Here is a 22,367-nt window from a genome sequence, read left to right as displayed (position 1 = left end):
TTGCTTTCTGCAAACATTTAACATTTGTAATCTGCTTACTTTTTATACAGTATGTATGCCAGTGTTTGTATATATATCGTATGTTATGGCACATCATTTTCATTTATCTGTATCTGGGTTTCACAGATTTCACATTTGATATGTCAGAATGGTGCTCTTTCATGGATTTTCTGTGTAATAATTTTGTTACACTGCTGGAATTATTTGAAATAGCAGTTTTGCTGCTCCTCTTTCAGCTCTTCCTCTCTGTTTCATTTAAATTTTTTCCTAACATATGTTTCATAGTGTTCATTATCTATATGCTCTTATGTAACTTTTTCAGTTTAGTGTAGTAATCCACCTTTGGTGTTGAGTGTCTATAATGCTGCTCCAAAAATGTGTCCAGATGCTCTCAGACTGAAAAGAAATGCCATAGCCTTTGTAAGGCATCTGACTATTTTTCTTCATTAGAAGGTCATTGTGTACCAGGTAGTTTATCTCAGAGGGTAAAAGTTTGCAGCTGTTACTGAGGTTCACACTGTCGTGCTGGTTCTGATTCCCAGAATGTCTTCATACAGCCTGTATTAACTTATAGGAAGTCATTTAATCAGAAAGTGATCCATAGCTTCCCCTACAACAAACATTTGTGCCTAGTGGTCTTACCTTTTTAATAAATAAATCAAAAATTAAATAAATTATGATGAAAACTTGAGGCAAAAATACTGAAAATCAACAGAGATGACTGGATTTTATTTAGTGAATGTTCTCTCATAAGTTTTTCAGTCTGAAATATTACAACCTGAAATGTACAATAAACTTGTTTTTTGTTCACTTCCTGTTGATAACATTTAAGCCGTTTTTAGATCCAGACCACACTGACTGGATGTTTTAACCCCCAAAACAATGTTAGTGTTCTTTTTGTTTGGGAGGGGGTATTTTGCAGAAATGAAGGGGTAAGCACTGCTGGTATGTTGACACATGAGGAAGACACAATGTATGCACAGGTTCACACATGAGGAAGGCATACCTCTCAACTGTACAGATTTGCCTCAAAGTTTTGGTCCGTTTTTCATAAAATTGTGGTTTTCTACAAATTATTGGCAAATCATTAAAGACTGAAGTTAGAAAATAATGACAAACAATTGCGTTTCAGAATTCATACCATTCAGATAATTTGCGTGAATGTGATACCTGTTATTCTATCAACTTTCTAAGCTTCTGTGAGCAGTATTTAAAAATTGTGCCTATTTTTGGGCCTTTGTCCCACTTTTATTTATGGCTTTGTCCAGATTTCTTGCTCTAAGAAGTTGAGAGGTATGAGGAAGACACATAAATGTATGCACAGGTTCACACACCAGGAAGACACATGAAGCATGCACACTGAAGATCTAGATCAGAAGTTACTGCACACAAAATACTGGCAAGTTTCTACAACCTAAAGTAGGCTTACAGAACATGGACTTATTTCAAAATGTTAATAGGTTTTCTTCATAAAAAACTGCCTTCCAAGCAAAATGTGAAAACTTCAAGTTTATTTAGTTAAATGGCTTGCCCATAAATTATGCATGTTAAATTCTTGAAAGAAGACATACTGAATATTCCTCAGCAGGAGGTGTTCAATTTTGCAGTTGCATGCTTGTTTTTTTTTTTTTCATTTTAATACATATTCAATAGAACTTACAAAATGTAGATTAATTCATAGCATGTCACAGATGTGCCCAAAACTAGCTTTGACTTTTAGTCTAATTTTTTAAGCTAGCAGAGAATTCTAGTTCATAGCAGCATTAAACTTCATTCTAGAGATAGACTAGTTCAGTTCAAATTAGTGATATAAAACTTCAGTCCAGAGCACCACAACAGCATTGTATTCATGAAAACCTTATACTTCACAACATTTTTACATAAACCTCCTTTCTCCTTTTTCTGTAGAATGATCAACACTAAAAGTGACTTTCAGTCTTACAGTAATGTTCTAGAAAAATGATTTCAATGTCACTGTTTTTATTGATATAAGATACAACCTAAATAGTTTTCCTAATGAGCCACATAAATAAGATCTAATCTGCAGTTGCATCATATTCAAATGTTATGGCACATGCAAAGACCAAGAATCATTTGCAACAGGTTTTACAAGCATCAGTCCAGAACAAAAGGACTTGTAATGACTCCTCACCTCTTATGTTTTTTGGCATAGTGTGGAGTAGCTGTAACATACTCTGCTCCCAGATCAGCTGTACATTTAGGATCACGAGGACTCCTGGTAGTAGACATTCTGCCACCTTAAAATACAAAGAAAATATTTTTAATTGATGAAGGATTTCTGCATTCATAAAAAGAAAACAAAAAATGCTATCAGTAGTCTGTCATTATTACAAAATACACATTGATTGCATCCTGGAGAAAGACAGGCAAGCGACAGAGAGACTAAACAAAAACATTAAAATGGAAAATTAATATAGAAATGTCACATTTAAACAAAAATACCGATGTGCACAGAGGTGGAAGATTCACAACCTTGACAAACTTTGTGTACAAATGAGTTTTTCTGAAAGTCTTTGAACATCACAGTCCATATGACCTCTTTTGTGGGTAGGGAGTTAATGGCTTCATAAAATCATCCACAGTTCTGTGAACTTTAAGAACAAAATACAAGGGTATGTGTGACGACAGTGCCCTGGCCCAGCAATCAAGGAGCCTCAATCCTCACCACTAACACCAGGGAGGGCATCTCATATATGAGGAAAGGATAACAAATACACACAGTAAAGTACAATTTCCCTTAAGTGCACAAAGAGATCACAGTCAGTCTGGAGCTGGTTGCTCCCTTGCTCAACAGGTCCTCAATAAGACTCGCCACTGGCACAGCTATAGGGTCCAGATCTCAGCCTAGATGGCAAGCTAAAATCCAGTACCCTCTCTGTCTCACCAGTGCTTTGTGTCCCTGCCCAGGTAGCTGGCACACCACACACACTTTGAGATAAGTATTTATACAACTTCACAGACACTCCCTGGAAAGGCTGACACAGATTCTCCAGCTGTGCCCCTTTACCCAAACTATACGGTAGTAATTTCTGCCACCACCAGCTAATACTTATCAGCTACACAAAGGCCCTTAAAAGGGTCCCAATTATTACCATACAATATTATTATCCAACTGGTAATGTGACTATTCAGTCTAAGGCTTATTAGAGTGGCTTATTACAATAAACTATATAAATATGCAATGTACTCTAGAGCTTACTTATCTCTGCACAAACCAGCCACAGGTAAAGGTTTCCAAAATATTTAATAATACATAATCTGAAACACAAGACAATACTACTACACCACAGTGATATCTAAGAGTTCAGAGATCACAGAGAAACTTAAAATAATAAAGCAGAAAAGTTCTGATATAACAGAAAAACACTTGTCTAACTTTCTTCTATGTTCCTAGCTATACTACAAGAAAACATACTTCTAAGACACTACTTACATAAGACAACAGGCAGAGTGCTGATAAGTGGGATATCAAGATCAAAATGCTCTAAGTCTCTCTCTGAACAATAGTTTTTAAACTCACTAACAAACATCTTTCTTAGGCCCTCCCAAATTACATCATTTTGATACTTAGGTTTTCCAAGTATACATATTACATCATTTTGACACTTAGTCTGGAGTTCCCAGGCCAAACAATGCATTATTTAGCAAGCTAACACCTGCTTAGGAAACTACAACAATAAAAAACATTTCACATGTACACTCTAGTAATTATTCCTTAAGTTAAAACAATAGAAAGAATGTGATAGCCCAGACCAAATGACTCTGAGCTCTACAGATGAAAGAACCTTCAAGACAAAATTTTAATTTCAAAGAATATTTGAAATGCTTGGCTTAGTTTTCCTTACAGCAGAAGGCAATGTTGCTTCAGTCTTCAAATTCACATTTTACAGTGTTTTCTTTCATTTAAGAAACAAGCCTGTATTTTACATTTATATTTACAATCGATAGAATTATGTATCAAATTCTGTTTGACTAGGCTGGCAGCCCTTGCCCATCTTTCCCCAAACATCACATCTTTCCCCCCTGGAGAACTCAAGCTAGTTTTTTAAGTGACCCTTGAAAAATGCTGCTTGAGAGGGTTAGGTCTATCTGAGGGTACCTCACCCCATTCCCTGTCTTAAGAGCCCATCTGCATTAGCATTGCTATCCCACTGCGGTGCTGCACTGACATATCATATGCTTGGAACCCCAGGCTCCATCTTAGCAACTTGGCATTTTGCTGGCTGGCTCTGTTTTACCATGTTAGAGGGTTGTGATCTGTCATAACAGTGAATTTCCTTCCATACAGATAAGGCTGAAGTTTTTGCAGTGCCCACACTATGGCTAGACATTCCTTTTCTACAGCTGCATAGCATTCCTCCCTGGGTTGGAGCCTACGACTGAGATAAACCACTGGGTGCTCTTCCCCCTATGAAGAAATCTGGCTACGTATAGCCCCCATCCCATGGTTTGAAGTATTCACCTGCACAACAAATTCTTTGCAGTAATCTGGACTGGCTAACATAGGGGATCCTCCCTAAGCTTCTGAAATGCCTGCTCACATGCTGGAGTCTGCAGTACCTTATCTGGCCTGTTCTTCCTTGTCAGGTCTGGGAGGGGAGCAGCTATGGTACTATAACTAGGAATGAACTTTCTGTAGTACCCTGCTGTCCCCTAAGAATGCCCTCAACTGCTTTTTGGTAACAGGTGCAAGCCATGCCTGAATAGCTTCCACTCTGGCAGGTTCTGGCCTTATCTTACCCCTCCCCACCCTATGTCCTAGGTAGGAGACCTCTGCCATACCCACCTGACATTTGCTTGGCTTAATGGTCAACCCTGCCCTCTGTAGTCTGCCCAGCACCTCCCTGACATGCTGAAGGTGTTCTGGCCAGGAATGGCTGTAGATGGCAATATTGTCTAGTTAAGTAAGGGCAAACCATCCTGCTCCTGCTAGGATATTATGTACCAGCCTCTGGAAAGTCGCTGGGGCATTCTTCATCCCAAAGAGCATCTTTGTAAACTCATACAAGCCAAAAAAAGTCACAAAGGCTGACTTCTCTCTAGCACTGGGAGTCAGGGGCACCTGCCAGTAACCCTTGGTAAGATTGATGGTTGTAAGATACTTAGCCCCACTCAGCTGCTCTAGGGCCTCATCTCTCCTAGGCATGGGGTAAGCATGTGACTCTGTGTGACTATTTAATTTTCTGTAATCCACACAGAACCTGGTGATGCTATCCTTCTTTGGCACCAACACCACTGGCGACGCCCAGGGACTGTTGGACTCTTGAATCACCCCTCGTTCCAACATCTCCTGTACCTCTTCCCTCAGAGTCTGTTTGACTCCCTCAGGCACCCTATAAGGGGCCTGCCTGTTAGGCCTTTGAGGTCCTGTATCCACCTGGTTCTGCACCAGGTGGGTGTACCCTGGTTTCCCAGTGAACACGTCCCCAAATTCCTGCAACACTGCTCAGATTTCTTGAACCTGGGTAGGAGACAGCTGCTGGGATATTGCTACCCCTTCCACTGAGGTGTCAGCCCAAGCCTCACTGAGGAGATCAGTCCCCAGATCTCCCTCAGACTCCTCCTGCAATCCACTGCAAATGCTCATCACAAGGGCCTCCCTATCATGGTATGGTTTCATCGTGTTAACATGGTACAATTTGTGCCCCAGCCATCTGCCTAGCACTTCCACCATGTAATTAACATCACTTACCTTTCTTACCACTTTGTAGGGTCCCTCCCAAGCTGCTTGCAGCTTGTTGTGTCTGACAGGAATGAGAACCATTACCTGCTACCCCACAGCATATTCTCTAGCTCGAGCATCCCTCTCATACCACACCTTTTTCTGTTGTTTGCCTTCTGTCAGATTCTCCTGGGCCAAGCCTATGATTTTCCTAAGCCTTATCCTGAGGTTTAGGACATATGCCACAACAGACTCCTTGTGAGACTCGCACTCACCTTCCCACTCATCTCGAATTAAATCTAGAGGTCCCCTCACCCTATGCCCATGCAGCAACTCAAAGGGTGAAAAACCTGTGGATTCCTGGGGAACCTCTCTGTAAGCAAACAACAGATGGGTCAAATATTTATCCCACTCCCTCTTAAACTGATCTGCAAATGCCCGTAGCATGGACTTGATTGTAGAGTTTAACCTTTCAACAAGACCATTATTCTGGGGATGGTAGGGGTGGTCTTCATGTGCTTCAACCCACAGGACTTCCACAGACAAGCCAGCAGGTCTGACATGAAATTGGCACCTCGGTCAGTCAGTATTTCTTTTGGGAAACCTACCCTGTTGAAAATCTCTAACAAAGCATTTGCCACCTTCTCTGCCTCAATGGAGGAAAAAGCCACTTGCTCAGGGTATCGTGTATCATAATCCACTACCACTAGGATATACTTTTATAGCTCACTCCCTGAAGTAACCACCTCAGCAGTCCTGGCTGCAAGTATGCAGTTTGTCTGGGTCTCCCCCAGGCTACCAGACCCACATGCTTGTCTCCTAGCCTCACTGCGTATAACTGCATAAGTACATAGTATTGCCTCATCCAAATCCTTCCGTGTCAGGACATCTGCAATATGGTAGTTCCATATCCCTGTTGTCTCAAGACAACCTACTGTTGGCATTTTGTCTTTCCCACTTACTGGCTCCCTCACCTTTGGTTCCCCACCCTGCCTCCGCAAACATCTGTATGCCACATGGCCCCACTGGTTGCATTCAAAACATTTAACCCTAGCTCCTGGACATGTACCTGGACTAGTGGCTTCCCCTACTACTGGCAGATTCTGTTGGGGCAGTCTGTGCTGCCCACCATGGGTTCCTTTCGACCCATGAGCAGTACTGGGTGTGCCCTTCCTGTGCAGTGCTGCTCTGCTGGCCAGGTATAGGTCTCCCTTCTTTCCCAACTCATCAGAAGTAGCACATTGTTTATCAGCTAACCAGATCCTCATGTCCTCAGGCAAGGTGCTAAGGGCTTGTTCCCTCACCAAAAAAGTCTGCCAGCCCTTCAAAGGTAGTGACCTGACATCCACTAACCCAGCTATGAAAATAAGTGCTCAGTTCAGCAACATATTCATATACATTTTCATCTGCCTTGCGTCTATACTCATGAAACTTTTTCCTATACATTTCAGGTGTTAGCTTAAAACATTCTAACAGACATGTTTTTACAGCAGTATAATCAAAACAGACTGAGTCAGGCATTTGTGATATACAAGTTAACAGCTTTCCCATGGAGTAAGGGGGTCAGGAACAGTACCCAGAGCCTTTGGTCAACACTACACTGTTTGCCTACCCCTTCAAACATGTGAATGGAACTATCAAAATAATCCCCCTCTTTAAATTGCGGAAGAGATTTACTGACCTGTTGTGCTTGTGGGGTCCAGTTACTCCCTTCCCCATTACCTCCATGACTCTGGCGAAGAGTCTGCATTTCCCTCTCATGCTTCCTCTGACGCTACTTTTCTTTGGCTTCTATCTCCAAATGTCTGGCCTCCAACTCAAGTCTCTTTAGCTCCAACTGGATTTTTAAGTCTACTGCAGAAAGGTTGAGCTGTCCATTCTCCGAGGATATTGTATCTCCACTGCCAGTCTGATCTTCCTCCTGGATGCCGTTTTCTGATGCAGCTGTAACCAAGGCTGCAATCAGGTCTGCCTTAGTCAGGTTTCCATGCACCAGTCCCCTAGCCTGTCACATCTCCATCAGCTGGCTCCTTGTCAGCTTTCCATACTCCTCTGCTGACATGCTGCCTGCTCACCCTGACTAACTAAGCTAACAAAAGAAATAAAACAATTGTGATCTGAGTATACACTGCATGGCTGATGCACAGTACAAAACACCTTCAGAGATCACTGTACATAAGCTACAAGATTCACTCTACCCACACCACTGCAAACCACAAGTGAGGATATCTTATCCCAACCACTGTGAACAACAAATATGAGGATATCTTATCCCAACTACTGCCACCAGAAATGTGAAGACCATGCCCTGGACCAGCAATAAAGGAGCCTCAATCCTCACCACTAACACCAGGGACGGTGTCTCATATAAGAGAAAAAGATAAAAAAATACACACAGTAAAGTACAATTTCCCTTAAGTGCACACAGAGATCACAGTCAGTCTGGGGATAATTGTTCCCTTGCTCTCCAGGTCCCCAATAAGACTCCCTACTGGCACAGCTATAGGGTCCAGATCACAGCCTAGATGGCAAGCTAACCTCCAGTACCCTCTCTGTCCCACCAGTCCTTCATGTCCCTGCCCAGGTAGCTGACACACCACACACACACTTTGAGATAAGTATTTATACAACTTCACAGACACTCCTGGGAAAGGCTGACACTGATTCTCCAGCTGTGCCCCTTTACCCAGACTATACAGTAATAATTTCTGCCACGATCAGCTAATACTTATCAGCTACCCAAAGACCCTTAAAAAGGTTTCCAATTATTACTGTGCAATATTATTATCAAATTGGTAATGTGACTATTCAGTCTAAGGCTTATTAGAGTGGCTTATTACAATAAACTCTATAAATATGCAATGTATTCTAGAGCTTGATTATCTCTACACGAACTAGCCACAGGTAAAGTTTTCCAAAATATTTAATAATAAATAATCAGAGACACAAGACAATACTACTACACCACAGTGATATCCAAGTGTTCAGAGATCACACAGAAATGTAAAACAATACAGTAGGAAAGTTCTGATATAACAGAAAAACACTTGTCGAACTTTCTTCTAAGTTCCTAGCTATACTACAAGAAAACATACTTCTAAGACACTACTTACATAAGACAACAGGCAGAGTGCTGATAAGTGGGATATCAATATCAAAATGCTCTCAGTCTCTCTCTGAACAATAGTTTTTAAACTCACTAACAAACTTCTTTGCTAAGCCCTCACAAATTACATCATTTTGACACTTAGGTTTTCCCAGTATGCACATTACATCATTTTGACACTTAGTCTGGAGTTCCCAGGCTAACAAACTGCATTATTTGCAAGTTAACACCTGCTCAGGAAACTACAACAATAAAAGACATTTTACATGTACACTCTAGTAATTATTCCTTAAGTTAAAATAAAAGAAATAATGTGATAGCCCAAACAAAATGACTCAGAGCTCTACAGATGAAAGAACCTACAAGACATAATTTTAATTTCAAAGAACATTTGAAATGCTTGGCTTAGTTTTCCTTACAGCAGATGGCAATGTTGCTACAATCTTAAAGTTCACATTTTACAGTGTTTTCTTTCATTTAAGAAACAAGCCCGTATTTTACATTTATATTTACAATTGACAGTATCATGTATCAAATTCTATTTGACTAGGCTGGCAGCCTTTGCCCATCTTTCCCCAATCTTCACAGTATGAAAAAACTTATAAATATTCTTTTTTCAGTATATGCATCAACATAGCTCTGAATGGTAATGTTATCACATTCAGTCTTTATTTTCTATAAATATCCACTTCAGTATGAAACAGGTTATAAACAGTTGGTCGTTTGATCTAGGAATAACACTAACCTGACAAAGGAATGAAGCAGCAGTGTGCTTTAACCACTGACAGTGTTACACCCTTTACATTATCAACGTAATCCTTAAACCATTCTGTGGTTTCAGAAATCTCTAATACTAATGATGATCCCCCTCTCTTTCCACTCCATCTCCAAAATTCTGCTCTCATACAGACCTTCTTCATGTTACTTTTCTATATCCTAATCTGACAGGTACCTGAATGACCAGTGTCACTTTTGTTTTGTCACTCTTTTTTTCGCAAGTCTTAACATTTTCAGAATTTTCTGTAAACAACTGCAGCTGTCTGTTCCTCTTGCTCTAGTATGTTAATTCCCTAAGTATGTCAATTTGTGCTAAATTACCTGCAACCAAACTCAGTTTTATAAGCTCAAATTACTCCTTACTATATTGCATACTTTACCCCCCCCAAAAAAACGCACCCACAAAGCAGAAAATCTTTAGAAACTACTGTGTGTGAGTTTTCTAGTAAAACATTTTAACTGAATAAGTAGTTCACGCATAACTGAATAACTAATGTTTATCAGATGCATCTTCAACATGGCATTAGAATACTAAAAATAAATAAATAAAATAAAAAGTGCTGCAACTGCCTGTACAGAAAACAACAATAACAGTCCATTTCAACTGAAAGACTACGTGGTACTGGGAAACAGGTCACGCTAAGGAAGCACTGACACAGTGGTCCAGTTCCAGCAATACAGCAAGTAGGCAAGTAAGACAGCAGCAAAAGCATGTCATATGAATAAGACCTCTTTGCTTTGCAAGTGCCAGGAGGATGGATGAAAATAATATCTGTCAGAAGTGGGGAGTCCAACTACTGTCTGAAAGACCAAGAATGGTAGAAACAGACAATGGGGAAAGCTATAAAGTATGCCCATGCATTCAGAGAGATTCTTGTAGTCAGCACTAATTGGCTGATGTTGGTTGGTCAAGAAGCATGACTGCAAGAATACCAAAGTTCAGAGACAAGGTAAAGCCACTTAGACAAATACCTCCTTAGCAGCTAATGACCATGTCTCCGAATGGAAAACTGCTTTGTTACACCTGTTTGCACTAGTGTTCACTGTAAAACTGAACTCAGTGTGGTAGCATAGGTACTCCCCCAATATCAGTGTGCCTGCATGTGCACACACACACATATATATATATATATGCATGAGTGTAAACATGCCCACAAACTTCTACGGACACACACACACTCATGGAACACCAACACAAATGCATTCACACTCATGGAACCCCCCATGTACACAGATGTAGAGATATGGCTTCCCTATACTTATCTCCCCAAGGATGACCACTCAGACACATACACACAGACACATCCACATACATACACACATGAACACACAGGGACAGTTCTGCAATACTGATCTGTAATCACGCTGCAAACTGCAAACCCATCCAGAAGGGTGAATGCCATCTTTATGATGGTGTTCACTTTTTCATCATGGTGAAAAACATAACACAGTAGAATGATTATGTGAACTTTTGTACTGCATTATTTTGATGCCAGTACAATTTCTGAGAGACAACACATGGCTAATTTATACTGGTTGCTCTCCCAGATTGATACATTTGCATGTGGCTTTGTCAACAAGACTGGTCTCCATGCTATGGGGAGTACCCATGGAAAACAGTAGCAGAAGAGCGGTATTGATCAGTTTTACTGTGATGTACAAACCTTTGGAATTAATGTTTCCACATTGTAGTAAGTCTTTCTGAATCCCAGGAATGCTGTCTACAAACACAAGAAAAAACTTTACCATGTATTTAAAAAAATATATTGTAATGTGTTTACTAATAAATATTTTCAGAACCATCTTTAAACTTTAATAGTTTCAGAATTTTAACAAAGTTTTGAAATGGCACCTATAGGCAATGTCTTAAAAGGGTTTCTAAACTGTCATTAAAATAGTACCACTAATCTACAAACAGAGACTGAGCTACTGACAAACGGGGTGTTGCAATTTAGGAACCTTGTATTCCTAACCTAGGCCAGATTCAGAAATAATTCCTATGCACAATCTCTGCTACTATTACTCTATCAGTAAGCAGGCAATCTAATACATGCATCAGGTGGAGATGTATATTTTTTTGACCAGTCTCTTGTCATGAAGGGGTTGATGGAGAATGTGAGAAAACGAGGCCTCTTTTCAACCATTCTGAAACAATGGGCAACCCCCTTCCTGACAATACTCGTAGCCTTCTTCACAAGCTGTAATCACCTCCATACTCCTTTCTTGTCCTGCTGGTAATACGTGCTCTTATCTCCTACACCATGACAGTGAACATAGTACTTGGCCCTGCCCCGTCCACCTGGGGCCTGACAGCTAACAAAGCACTTATTAATCTCTATGCATGGTGTTGATAGCTCCAGGTTTCCCCTTATTACTCCTGTCAGTGACTGGATTCCCTCTCAGCATTTTCTCTTGTCAGCAAATTAAGTCCTCTGTCTGCTTGCTTGGCTATACACTCCCATACTGTCTATAAAAACTGCTCCCTCCCAATCAGTTTGCAAGAAATCAGTGTGTACTGTTTCCTCCCTCTCGCGCAGTTCATTATCAGGATTCATGAAGGTTGCAAGCCTGATCATGAAGGTAGACAGATCAAAGTCATCAGTCATCCCATCCATTACTCACTCATTATCATCAATGCAACATCTGCCAACATGACTGACAACAGCACACATCTGACACAACACAAGGCCACAAAAAGTTCAAAAAAAAAAAAAAAAAAAAAAACCAAAAGGATAAAGCTATGCCTATGCAGCTCTACTCTGAACTCAAGTCGCCACCCGCCCTCCCTCAGAGGTTCTGTGCCTGCTCCAAGGTGGGCTCCAACCCATACAAGGCCATGTCCAACCCAACCTCAAATCAAAAATTCCAAAAAACTAGAACTACAAGAGAACTACTTAACGGGGACCACGGTTTATTAGACGGAGGATTGGAGGGACAGAGACAGAGACCAGCACCATGACTGATCTACAAAATCCTGAAAGCCGGTAGCAGAGCACCCAGAGCACCTCGCTGGAAGCTTCAATCAATCAATGGGGATGGATGGAAGGAGATACAGATTATCAGGGATTATCTCTCAGTGTCTGACAGAGGCACACAGCAAAAATAAATAATATAGTATTCTCCTAAAAAAAAAAAAAAAAGCCACAAAACTCTGGCTAGGCTTATAAATGCCCTTGGGCAGATAGCCTAGTATGAACCTATGAACCTATGAGTATTCCTCCTACCTCATCTCTTCCTATCTCTGTGTTGATCAGAATATTGTCCCTACATCCACTCAGCTAGTGAATAGAGTAGTATGTCCACATCACTAGCTTACTGCTACATGTATTACTGACTAGCTGATCCTAGTCATCCCCTGCACCACCCCACACACTGTGTTAAGGAGAAGCATAATGGTTCTTTTTTAAGTCACACTGTACTGGCACAGGGTGCCCAGTGCAGTGCTCAGTGCTGGGTAATCTGTGTTGTGCTGCTCATTACAGGAATTCTGCAGCTCACTTCTTGCACCCCTTCCTACAAACTCCACCAAGCTGTAAGCATTACGAGGTAGTGATGACCAGTGTTCACAAATTACACTCAAAAAAGTGTAGCCTTCATTAATTAACTAATGTAAATTTCAACAAAAGGCAGAAAAAGGATAAGCACATCACAGAACAGCTTCAAGAAATAGCAAAAGTGAAATAAACCTTTGAGAAGTCAAAGAATCTAAAGCAATGGCCAAGAAACAGGACAACAGATGTATATATATATATATATATATATATATATATATATATATATATATATTAGCTTATGTGTTGCTTCTGTATACCAGGAAAGTCTTACTGGGTACAAGGTCCCATTTTCAGTGGCGGCCTGGGAAAAAAAGGTCCACCTGTACATAAGAGTTCAGGATGAGATACATACACAAAACAGACTGGGTATTGTTATAACTAATCTAGACATGAAAAGAGAGAAAGCAAAATGTCTGCTGCACACAACACAAAACATTCATATTCTGGTAGTGTTTTTTTTTTTTTGTGTATCTTTCCAAATGGGAGAGATGAGTAATTTCCACTTACAGGAATGTGAGGGGAAAAAAAAGTAAGGTGCTTCAATGATCCCCCCCGCTGGAAATGCAGTGTGTCAATTACCACAACTAAAAATTCCTAACACTAAATTTAAAACACTAATTGTAAACATAATCCAAGAACATTGTATTTTCATTAGAGTTATAGTTCTAAGAAGTTTGTCCATTTTTCTGAACACTAACCATAACTCTAAACTTTGAGCCCTACCTTAAGCAACTAATTATAACTCACAGCCCTAACCCTAAAATGTGTAGGTCACTTCAATGTTTTATTTCAACACATCCCAATAATTGCTCTCCACCATATCTCTCAACTGACTGATTTTCAGGGACATCCCTGATTTTGATGTCAAATATTAGGACTGCCCTTCTTCATCTTTCCTAAAACTGGTAACTTTTGAAGATAAAAAAATGACAATTATAGACTTTTTTACTTCACACAATGGATATAAATTCACATCATCTTATTTTCTGCATAAGCTTAACCTTGACCAATGGATGGGAAATCAAAAATTCACCCCAGGACTGGGCCAATGTTTCTGATAGAAGCAGAAAGTAATGCCCAAACTAACATACACCCCCCACACATAACTTCTAGAAACTTCCTAAATAACATACCCCCCTCCTAATACACACCCATGATACATAGGGACACAATTGGGCTGGGACGCTCGTTTAGGCTTATAAAGGTCCTGGTGGTCATTAGCCTAGTATATAACAATGAACCTATTCCATCAGTATGTCAGGTTAAAAATATTGTTGACAAAGTGTCCCTGATTATTTCTGGATTTGTCCCCGAGTCATTTGAGAGCTATGCCTCAATCTCTTACCTCCAGAATCAGGGACAGTCAGGGCTACTTCTTTAAAATATTAGCACTATTAACCTAAGCAGCTGCCAAAATAAGGGAATATTAATTAGCATGCATTTTCTGAAGTAAAATAACTCTGTAACTATATTCTCATTATTAAGTGTAATCCGCCACCTTTTCTCCCCACATTGCCAGTTTTAAGTATTCGGAGGATAGAAGAAAAGTTTAAGTCAAAAATCAATGTCAGGAGAGATCCATTCCGGGTGACAAACCACACTCCAAACATCCAAAGTTGAGCCCACATTTTGAGAATACCACGTACTAAATAAAGACAGTATTACGTCCTGCTGTTAGCAACACGCAGAAATTAAACTATTTCGTTAATTTCTTATCTTCTCTTTAGAAATTACCCTAACTCGCTTTTACCACCGAGTTTCCAGTGATCTGTTTAACTTTACATAATGACAGAACTTGCCATAAATGTATTTTACTTCCTTATAGACATTTTATGTTTCCAGTTTAGGCAGGCTATATGAACTAACCTGCCCCCTTAGCTTTTTCCCAAACAGCAAGTTGCAGTAGCTGACTAGCCAATTCTCTCTTTAAAAGACATGCAAACAAACTGCCTGTCAGTCCAGCTCCTACTATCAACGCTCGCAACATAGTTGTAACGCGTTCGATTTTAAAACTATAATCTGATACAGTTAATACTCCCCTGCACAACTATCGAAAGTTTGCCCAAGAACACACAGCTCCAGAATGCAGTAGTTCTTTTAACCATACGTTAACTTGGCGCTTTCGTGTAAAATGTAAAGGGAAAACTAGGTTAAAGTTTCGTTGCTTTACAAAACACGTGCATTCGTGTTTGACAGTAACAGAAGGCGTGGCTACAATGACAGACGCATTGGTGTGACTACACTTGAAAAAATGTGTCATTTGAAATGACACGAGGACGTAAGGACTTCGTGTTTCGTAACGCCTCTCCTGGTTTCATTATCTATATATATATAGCGCACTTTCTGGTTTATGCCGGGAGTTTCTGATTGTCGGTTTGCAGTATAGGAGCTGGTTTCTTCAACTTTTGTGATTTGAGTTACTATGCAGCTGTTTATGTTTTTATCTGTTTTGCTTATACTCCGAGGGTTGGTGGACTGCCGTTCTCTTTCAAGAAATCAACATGCTGTTGGTACAATAGACCCAGAAGTTAATATGAACGTTGTAAGTTTCAAGTTTTATGGCTTTGTTGCTTAATTGGAAGAGTGTGGTTACCGCTGCATCTGAAAGTCAAGGTTGATATGATTCGATTGCTTTAACTAGAGCATATATGTTCGCGAGCATTTAACCGTAGTCATATTTACCCAGTTACTTTGATTTCTTGTTTTTGACCGCGTGTGTTAAGATGCTGCTGATTAACAAACATACATATGGCATATAGACACACAACAGGACATCATGCTAGTGATTAACTTTTCTTTTGATTTTTGTGAGTGTTCTTATAACACAGCTTTTGTTACTTTTGAATAGCTGACGAGAAGTAGTTCATATTTTTAAATTCCAGCAAAAATTCATATTTAATGTGTAATTCCTGATTTACACGGAAAAAGCTGACTCTAATCCATTTGGAAGTTTAAAACATTTTATTAACTTGCCAGACTCTGTGATCAGAATGACTACTTTGTTTCTGTAGATTCTTAAAAGTGTAAATGTACCTGCCCCTCCTTGTCTACAGAAAATGTGACAAATCTTAGCAGAAAAGAATGTGAAATCTCACAAAAAGCCTGAATGGTGTGTACAAAATGTTTTTTGATATAAATCAGTGAGGGTACTACTTAACTTGTTTACTTTTATGGTCACATTTTGGAGTTTAATTTAAAGTTAGGAAAATGTGTTTCACAACAGGCAAGAAATGGTGTGTGGGTAGGTCTAACATTTAAGTCTGTGAGTAAATGGACATCGGCCAGTCCAAGCAGTGACTGTTCTGTACGAAGTTGAGCCTGTCTGTTTCATCATACTTTAAACTGTCTGGATTTTCACAGAATCCTCAAATTTCCATCAAATATTTGGTCTATTTCTCATAAAATGTGTTTTTCCCCTAGCAAATCATTGAGGACTGAAGTCTCAAATTATTTAAAATATTTGAGTTTCAGACTTCGTGTCCTTTAAAATGCATGTTAAAGCGCAATCTGCTATTCTAGCAACTTTGTAAGTTTCTAAAAGTCAAGTTTAAAATCTACCCCAAATTTCAACCTTTGCCACCCCCATTAGTTTTGGCTTTTATTGCGGTAATAGGTTGAGTAGTGTGTTCTTTATTGAAATACAAAGAAACGTTTGCCAAGACCAATTGTTGCTTTTGCAAAATCAAATGAATAGTCTTGTCCAAGAAGTGGTCTAGGGCCACAGTTTTGGCAGCAGTGGCTGGGCATTCCAGCCTGCAAGTCACTTTTTTGCCTGCATATAATTTCCTTGTATCAGCTAACTGGTGATGCATTGTTATGGCACTTTACATTCATGTTTGGATACTTCATGTTGTGAAAGAATAACTAATAGTGTTGGAGGATTTTTAGTATTGATCCTATTAAAAAAATACTTGGAGAATTGAGTTGTTTTTGTTCAAAGAAAATAGAATCTCCTACAGATGTTGGCAAAACATCAACCAGGCTACAAGTGCTTGGATTTTGTAGAAAACGTTAATTTTAGTGAAAAAATGGTGCAAGGATTCATTCATTGGTTCTACTTCTCTTTAATTTGCACACAGTTGAGTCCTTTAACCAGATGAAACCAACTGTCTGAAGGCTTCAACCAAGTACAGATAGCAAACAAAATGTTTTGCAGGGCATAAGCTCACCTGCACCCCTCCCCCTGTGTGGGAGATTTGTTTCTCACACTTCTTACTGTGAAGAACATTGAAAACCCAAATCATTGCTGGGACAGGGACACTAGTAGACAATGTGCCAGCAGTGAGTCTTAATGGCAAACATTGATTGAAGAGTTGTATCTTGAAGTATACTCTTTGAGTTGCTCTCATGCATTTCAAACCTGACTGTCCTTCCCCAATATAGTCACATGACTACGACCATGTTTATAACTATGCTGTGCTAGCAACAGTTTTTCACCATATGAAAATTTGGCAGGTAGTAACTGTGATGGATTAAAGGTGCAAGGATACTTGTATAGTTTAATTTCTAGGTGAATGTGTGAAATATGAATGCAGTAGTGATTAAATATTTTTTTAGCTAAAATATTACTATGTTGCAATAAAGGTAGTAAGGCTGAACATATATCATTGGTTGAATATTATGAGTCTTGCCAAACGACAAAAATAACATTGGTGAAATACAGTTGCTGGTTTAGAAGCTCTGGCTGTTCATGAGTACTTGCATGCAATTTGTTTATTTGTCTCAGCTAAAGAATGAGGCATGCCTTCTGATTTTATATTCCGCTAAAAACTCCGTAACAGATTAATTTGGTTTGTACCTCTGGGCTTTGCAAGATGGATGATAGCATCATGTGCATCTGTGAATGAAGGTTTAGTACTTCACGTTTTACCCACTATGATTTTTTTTTCCACCACCACATTGTCCATGTAAATGTTCTCAGCCCACCTTGATGATGACAGTCTTATTTTACCTTTGGTATTAGCGGCTGCTTTATTGCATTTGGTTTGCATAGGTATGAGTGAAGCTTTTTTTACTGGTATAGTTGGGAGTTCATGAACTTGATCAACTAGATTTTCTCCCACACGATAGGAGACCTTGGGTTGTACTGGCTGATATTCCCACAGTACTGGGGCCAGCATTAAACTAGTCCTACTATTCTGAATACATTCTTCTGTCTCTTGAGAATTAAAATAATATTTTGTAACAAAATAGACTAAGATTTTATTTCTGTTCATTCTTTCTACCCTATGGGTATCACGTAATACACATCTGCTTTTTCAGAATTTGCTCTTCTGGCCTAGATTTTCCCAAAAGTATTTCTTGCACATCTTTGAGAATAATGCCTGTTTAGTAGTTTGAGATGAATTACTTTCTGAAATGGCCAAAAGAAAAATACATGTGTGCTGCACAAATTAGTTTCCTTTACAAATTCTAATTCATTTGGGATTGATTGCCCCCCCCCAAAAAAAAAAAACTGTCTTCACGTTAGCCCCCCTCCCTGTTAGTGTACCTTCCAGCTGAAGATTAACTTATTAACTTCTTGAATTTAAATGAATCATTTCTAATTTTAGTGTTTCTGGGGCTTGGACCACTGTGGCAATTGGTAAATTGGGAATGGGAAGCGGAATGCAGATCACAACTGCCATTGTTACCTAAGCCATCTGTGTATGACAGGTATTTGTTATGCTCTAACCGAACAGACCTACTAACATCACCTCCGATAGCATTAGTCAGCCCCAGCTCTCCGCACACAGCAACAGTCTGCCATGCAGTTACAATACTGTGCCCATCACTGGGGTAACACCAGACTACATGCAGAAATCCAACCCTTCCTCCTGCACTGAGTCAGCCAGCAATTGCTGCTCCTAGGGAAGTAACTATTGTGGGAAGAAATAGCCAGGGAATTGTTATGGCTAGACTTCTATAGACCCAAGGGCCGATAGCCTAGTACCAACCTATGAACCTTCCCAACCAGCTTCTCCACTGCCTGAGCGATTTTGGGGTCATTTGGGTCACAGTCAGGACTCCACCCACCTACTCTATTGAAGTAGGAGTCACATTTTTCTTTTCTGTATGTTGTGGCCACATTAGTACTAGCTGTACTAATTTTTCAACTTTATATCCAGAAAAGCAGACTCATTTACAGGCTCTTCAATGTTTGGTCATTGTCACAATAGTTCTACAAATCCTGCCCCCCCCCCAAAAAAAAAAATATGGGGATGTTACAGACAAATTTGTGACTTTTTGTAGATTTCTATTCATAGTTTAGTAATCTCCTATGATTCTAACAGCCCTAGAACCTTTTAATCCTAGCCATTCGTGCATGGACTATAATAGCTTAAATATATGCTTGTACCTGTGCGTATTATACTCTTCAAACTCTTGTACAAGTTTGTTGGACTATGTGTGGACAAATGCCACCACTATATCCATTTCTGTCTTTTGCAGGTAACTATTGGCTTCAAATACACAGTTTCCGTTTAAGGAGAATTCTAAGCTTTCCAGCATATGATTCTTATAACCGTTCCTTAGTTTACATTTTGTGGCTCCCAAGACACAAAATCAGTGACTGCCTATAATTTTAGTGTCAGTCCCTTCCAAGTAAGATTCATACCCTCCACTGAATTTTGTGCAATTTCTGTAACGTATGTCTTGAATCTTTGATATGTGGGTCAACTGTTTTTTGTTTTAATTTTCTCAATTTTTCATCTACTGTATCTGCATAAGATATTACTGAGTGACCTGGAGGTTATGCAAATCCTCGTGCACCTTCAGTATGCTATAAAATAACAGGATCACCACTTATAAAGTTTAAAAGTTATTTTGACTTTCAGTTATACAATCTTTGCAGACATATTTGTCTAATAAATTTGAATATTCCTCTCCTCTCTGAATTGTCTTGGAAATGTTTCAGTAATGTTCAGTTTTACTTCCCAGATTAAAACACCATAATCATGTACTGTTCTACTGTTAACACTGTGGTATTGACCCCCCTCAGATCTAACGCTGATGCTAGTATTTCTTCATAAAGCTTGAAAATTACATACTGCAAAGTTGGATTGACAAGAAATGCAAACTGCATAATATTGTGCAGCTGTAACAATGGCTTTGGTATTCTGGTACTGGTAACCCAGACAGTGAAGAAATATTAATTTCAAACTCTTGTCCTAATGAAGCATTATTTTGTTATTGTGTGTATAAGGCATTAGCAGTATCGAACAATTCAAACCTCAATTCATTGTGTGACATTTCTGTAGTATCATAAACCAAATATTCAGATGTATTAGTACTGTAGTTGATATCCATCTATCTAATGCCCTTAAAGTATTCACTTGTGGGATATGCAGTCAACATTTACATTCATTAGTCTGGTAATGTGTCCATAGATTTTTGGGATTGCTCAGGATCTGTATTTGCCCCTTTGATGGTACAATCTGTACTTCTTAGTTCTACATGGCCTATTTCAGTGTTTCTGGTTTTTGTGATTGCAGAGAGTTCTGCTTAAAGGACGTGCTTTCACTGTGACCATTGCTTCCCCTGGCTGATCATCTGCAGTTAGAATTTAATGTAATACCTTTTTCCATTGTATTTTCTGAGGCTAATGCAAATGTGGCAGAAATGGAATTTGCTGAAGGTATGGGTGCTAGTGAAACTGCAAAACAAAGCCTATACTTAGGGCTTCTCCTTTAATTCTTTCCCTCCTATTTGGTGGTCTGGTTGCCAGATGCTGTCATTTGAAATACTTCTGATTTTTCACATTCAGTGAATATCTTGTTCAGTAAGAAATGGATAAGTTGGAAATTCTTACTAACTTATTTTCATTCCATTATACACAAAAAAAATTTGGATTGGCATTATTAGGACATCTGGTACTTGTCATTTGTCTCGTATTCAAAAGAGATGATGAAGTGGTGTATGGGTTCAAGATATTTATTGTACATAAACACATCAGGACCTGGAACATGTACTTAAGCTAACTGATTCACTCATTACTTCAAGCACAGTCAGTAAAAACCAAAAGAAAAATCTAGGAAGGCTAGACTTTCCACTGTGTGATTCCTTAAACCTCTTGTATTAGAGGCAACATGGGATATGCAAATGACCCTTTAAGGACATCGGGTATTTCTGCTATATGCCAATTCTGAATGTCCATGACTTTTTTTCTCTGTCTATTTATGGACAAATTCAAGCCAGTAAAACCAAACCCCACTAGCTGTGGACCTGCATGTTTCAATCTTGTGGCATCATAAGCACAGCATAAGTGGAATGTTGGGCCCATGTTGCCTCTAATACAAGAGGTTTAAGGAATCGCACAGTGGAAAGTCTAGACTTGCTAGATTTTTCTTTTGGTTTTTACTAATTGTTTGTTTTTTGTGTGACCTTTTTAGTCATGGTTTTAGTTTGTTGGTTGTAATGTTTTGCAGACACGCTAATGGTTATGGATATCAGCTGGGTACGACAACCCTGTATTTCTAAATGTTAGCAAACATTCTACTTGTATTGTGCTGATGATGCCATAAGAAGGCTGAAACATGCATGTCCACAGCTAATGGAGGTTGGCTTTACTGGCCTGAATGTGTCCAGAAATAGACTTAAAAAGATGATTGTGAACAGGTTGACTATGAACAAGATATGCTAAACATCTTTTACGATTCCGAGAGATATGAAAACATTTCTTTGAATCGGGTTTCTGTAGCACAGAGGAAAGTGCAACTCTTTCTGGAAGACTCTCTTTATAACGAGAGGTAATTTAATTAATGAAGTGACATATAGATATCTCTTAAATGATCATCCAATCGCTCCTATGGTGGTTGGTATTCCGAAAACCCACAAAAATGTATATAAACCCCCCTACAGGGTGATGGTAGCAGCTAAGAACAACATTACTCACCCCTTAGCAGTGTTTTATTGATGGTGGTTCAACAACATTTAAAACCTATGGGTTATGTGTTAAGACTCATGGGATTTCCTTACTAAAATTAAGCAAGAGTTTTGCAATGATGGAGTGTGTTTTTTCAACCATAGATGTTATCAAACTTTTTCATTGATACTGCATGACAAAGGATTAGAGTTGTTTTAGGGATGCCTTGGTAGAACTTACTACCCTTAAACCTAGTTTAGCTAACTTTATGGTAGAAGTTATGGAGATTATTCTTAAGAAAAATTATATGTTTTTTGGGGATGAATTCAGACAAGTAAAAGGGATGGTAATGGGCACCAATTGCACCCCTACCCTACCTATGTAAACCTGATCATGTACGCATGG

General features: G+C 39.2%; 2 protein-coding genes across 3 annotated transcripts in view; one reads left to right on the top strand and one right to left on the bottom strand.

Moving 5' to 3' along the window:
- Positions 1 to 22,367, bottom strand: part of RNLS (renalase, FAD dependent amine oxidase) — a 1,470,556-nt gene that overhangs the window by 1,240,215 nt on the left and 207,974 nt on the right. The window contains exons 1-2 of one of the 2 annotated variants that reach the window (XM_044056303.1): positions 14,987 to 15,151; positions 2,153 to 2,258 (exon numbers count right to left, since the gene is read on the bottom strand). In XM_044056303.1, the coding sequence (XP_043912238.1) occupies positions 2,153 to 2,258; positions 14,987 to 15,107 (227 nt within the window). In that variant the 5' untranslated portion in view covers positions 15,108 to 15,151. Of the gene's footprint in view, positions 1 to 2,152; positions 2,259 to 14,986; positions 15,152 to 22,367 lie in introns of those variants that run through there. The other variant, XM_044056304.1, reaches the window with a different exon arrangement.
- The window catches only part of LOC122788704 (lysosomal acid lipase/cholesteryl ester hydrolase-like), a 243,910-nt gene continuing 236,743 nt past the window's right edge, over positions 15,201 to 22,367 (top strand). Inside the window, exon 1 of the mRNA XM_044055598.1 lies at positions 15,201 to 15,662. Coding sequence (XP_043911533.1) covers positions 15,543 to 15,662 — 120 coding nt within the window. The 5' untranslated portion in view covers positions 15,201 to 15,542. The remainder of the gene's footprint in view (positions 15,663 to 22,367) is intronic.

The sequence above is a fragment of the Protopterus annectens genome, chromosome 14.part0 (assembly GCF_019279795.1).
Source record: "Protopterus annectens isolate FY-2018-M chromosome 14.part0, PAN1.0, whole genome shotgun sequence".
NCBI lineage: Eukaryota > Metazoa > Chordata > Ceratodontiformes > Protopteridae > Protopterus > Protopterus annectens.
Note: the sequence above shows the minus strand (reverse complement) of the source record. Positions and strands in the feature narration are given on the sequence as shown.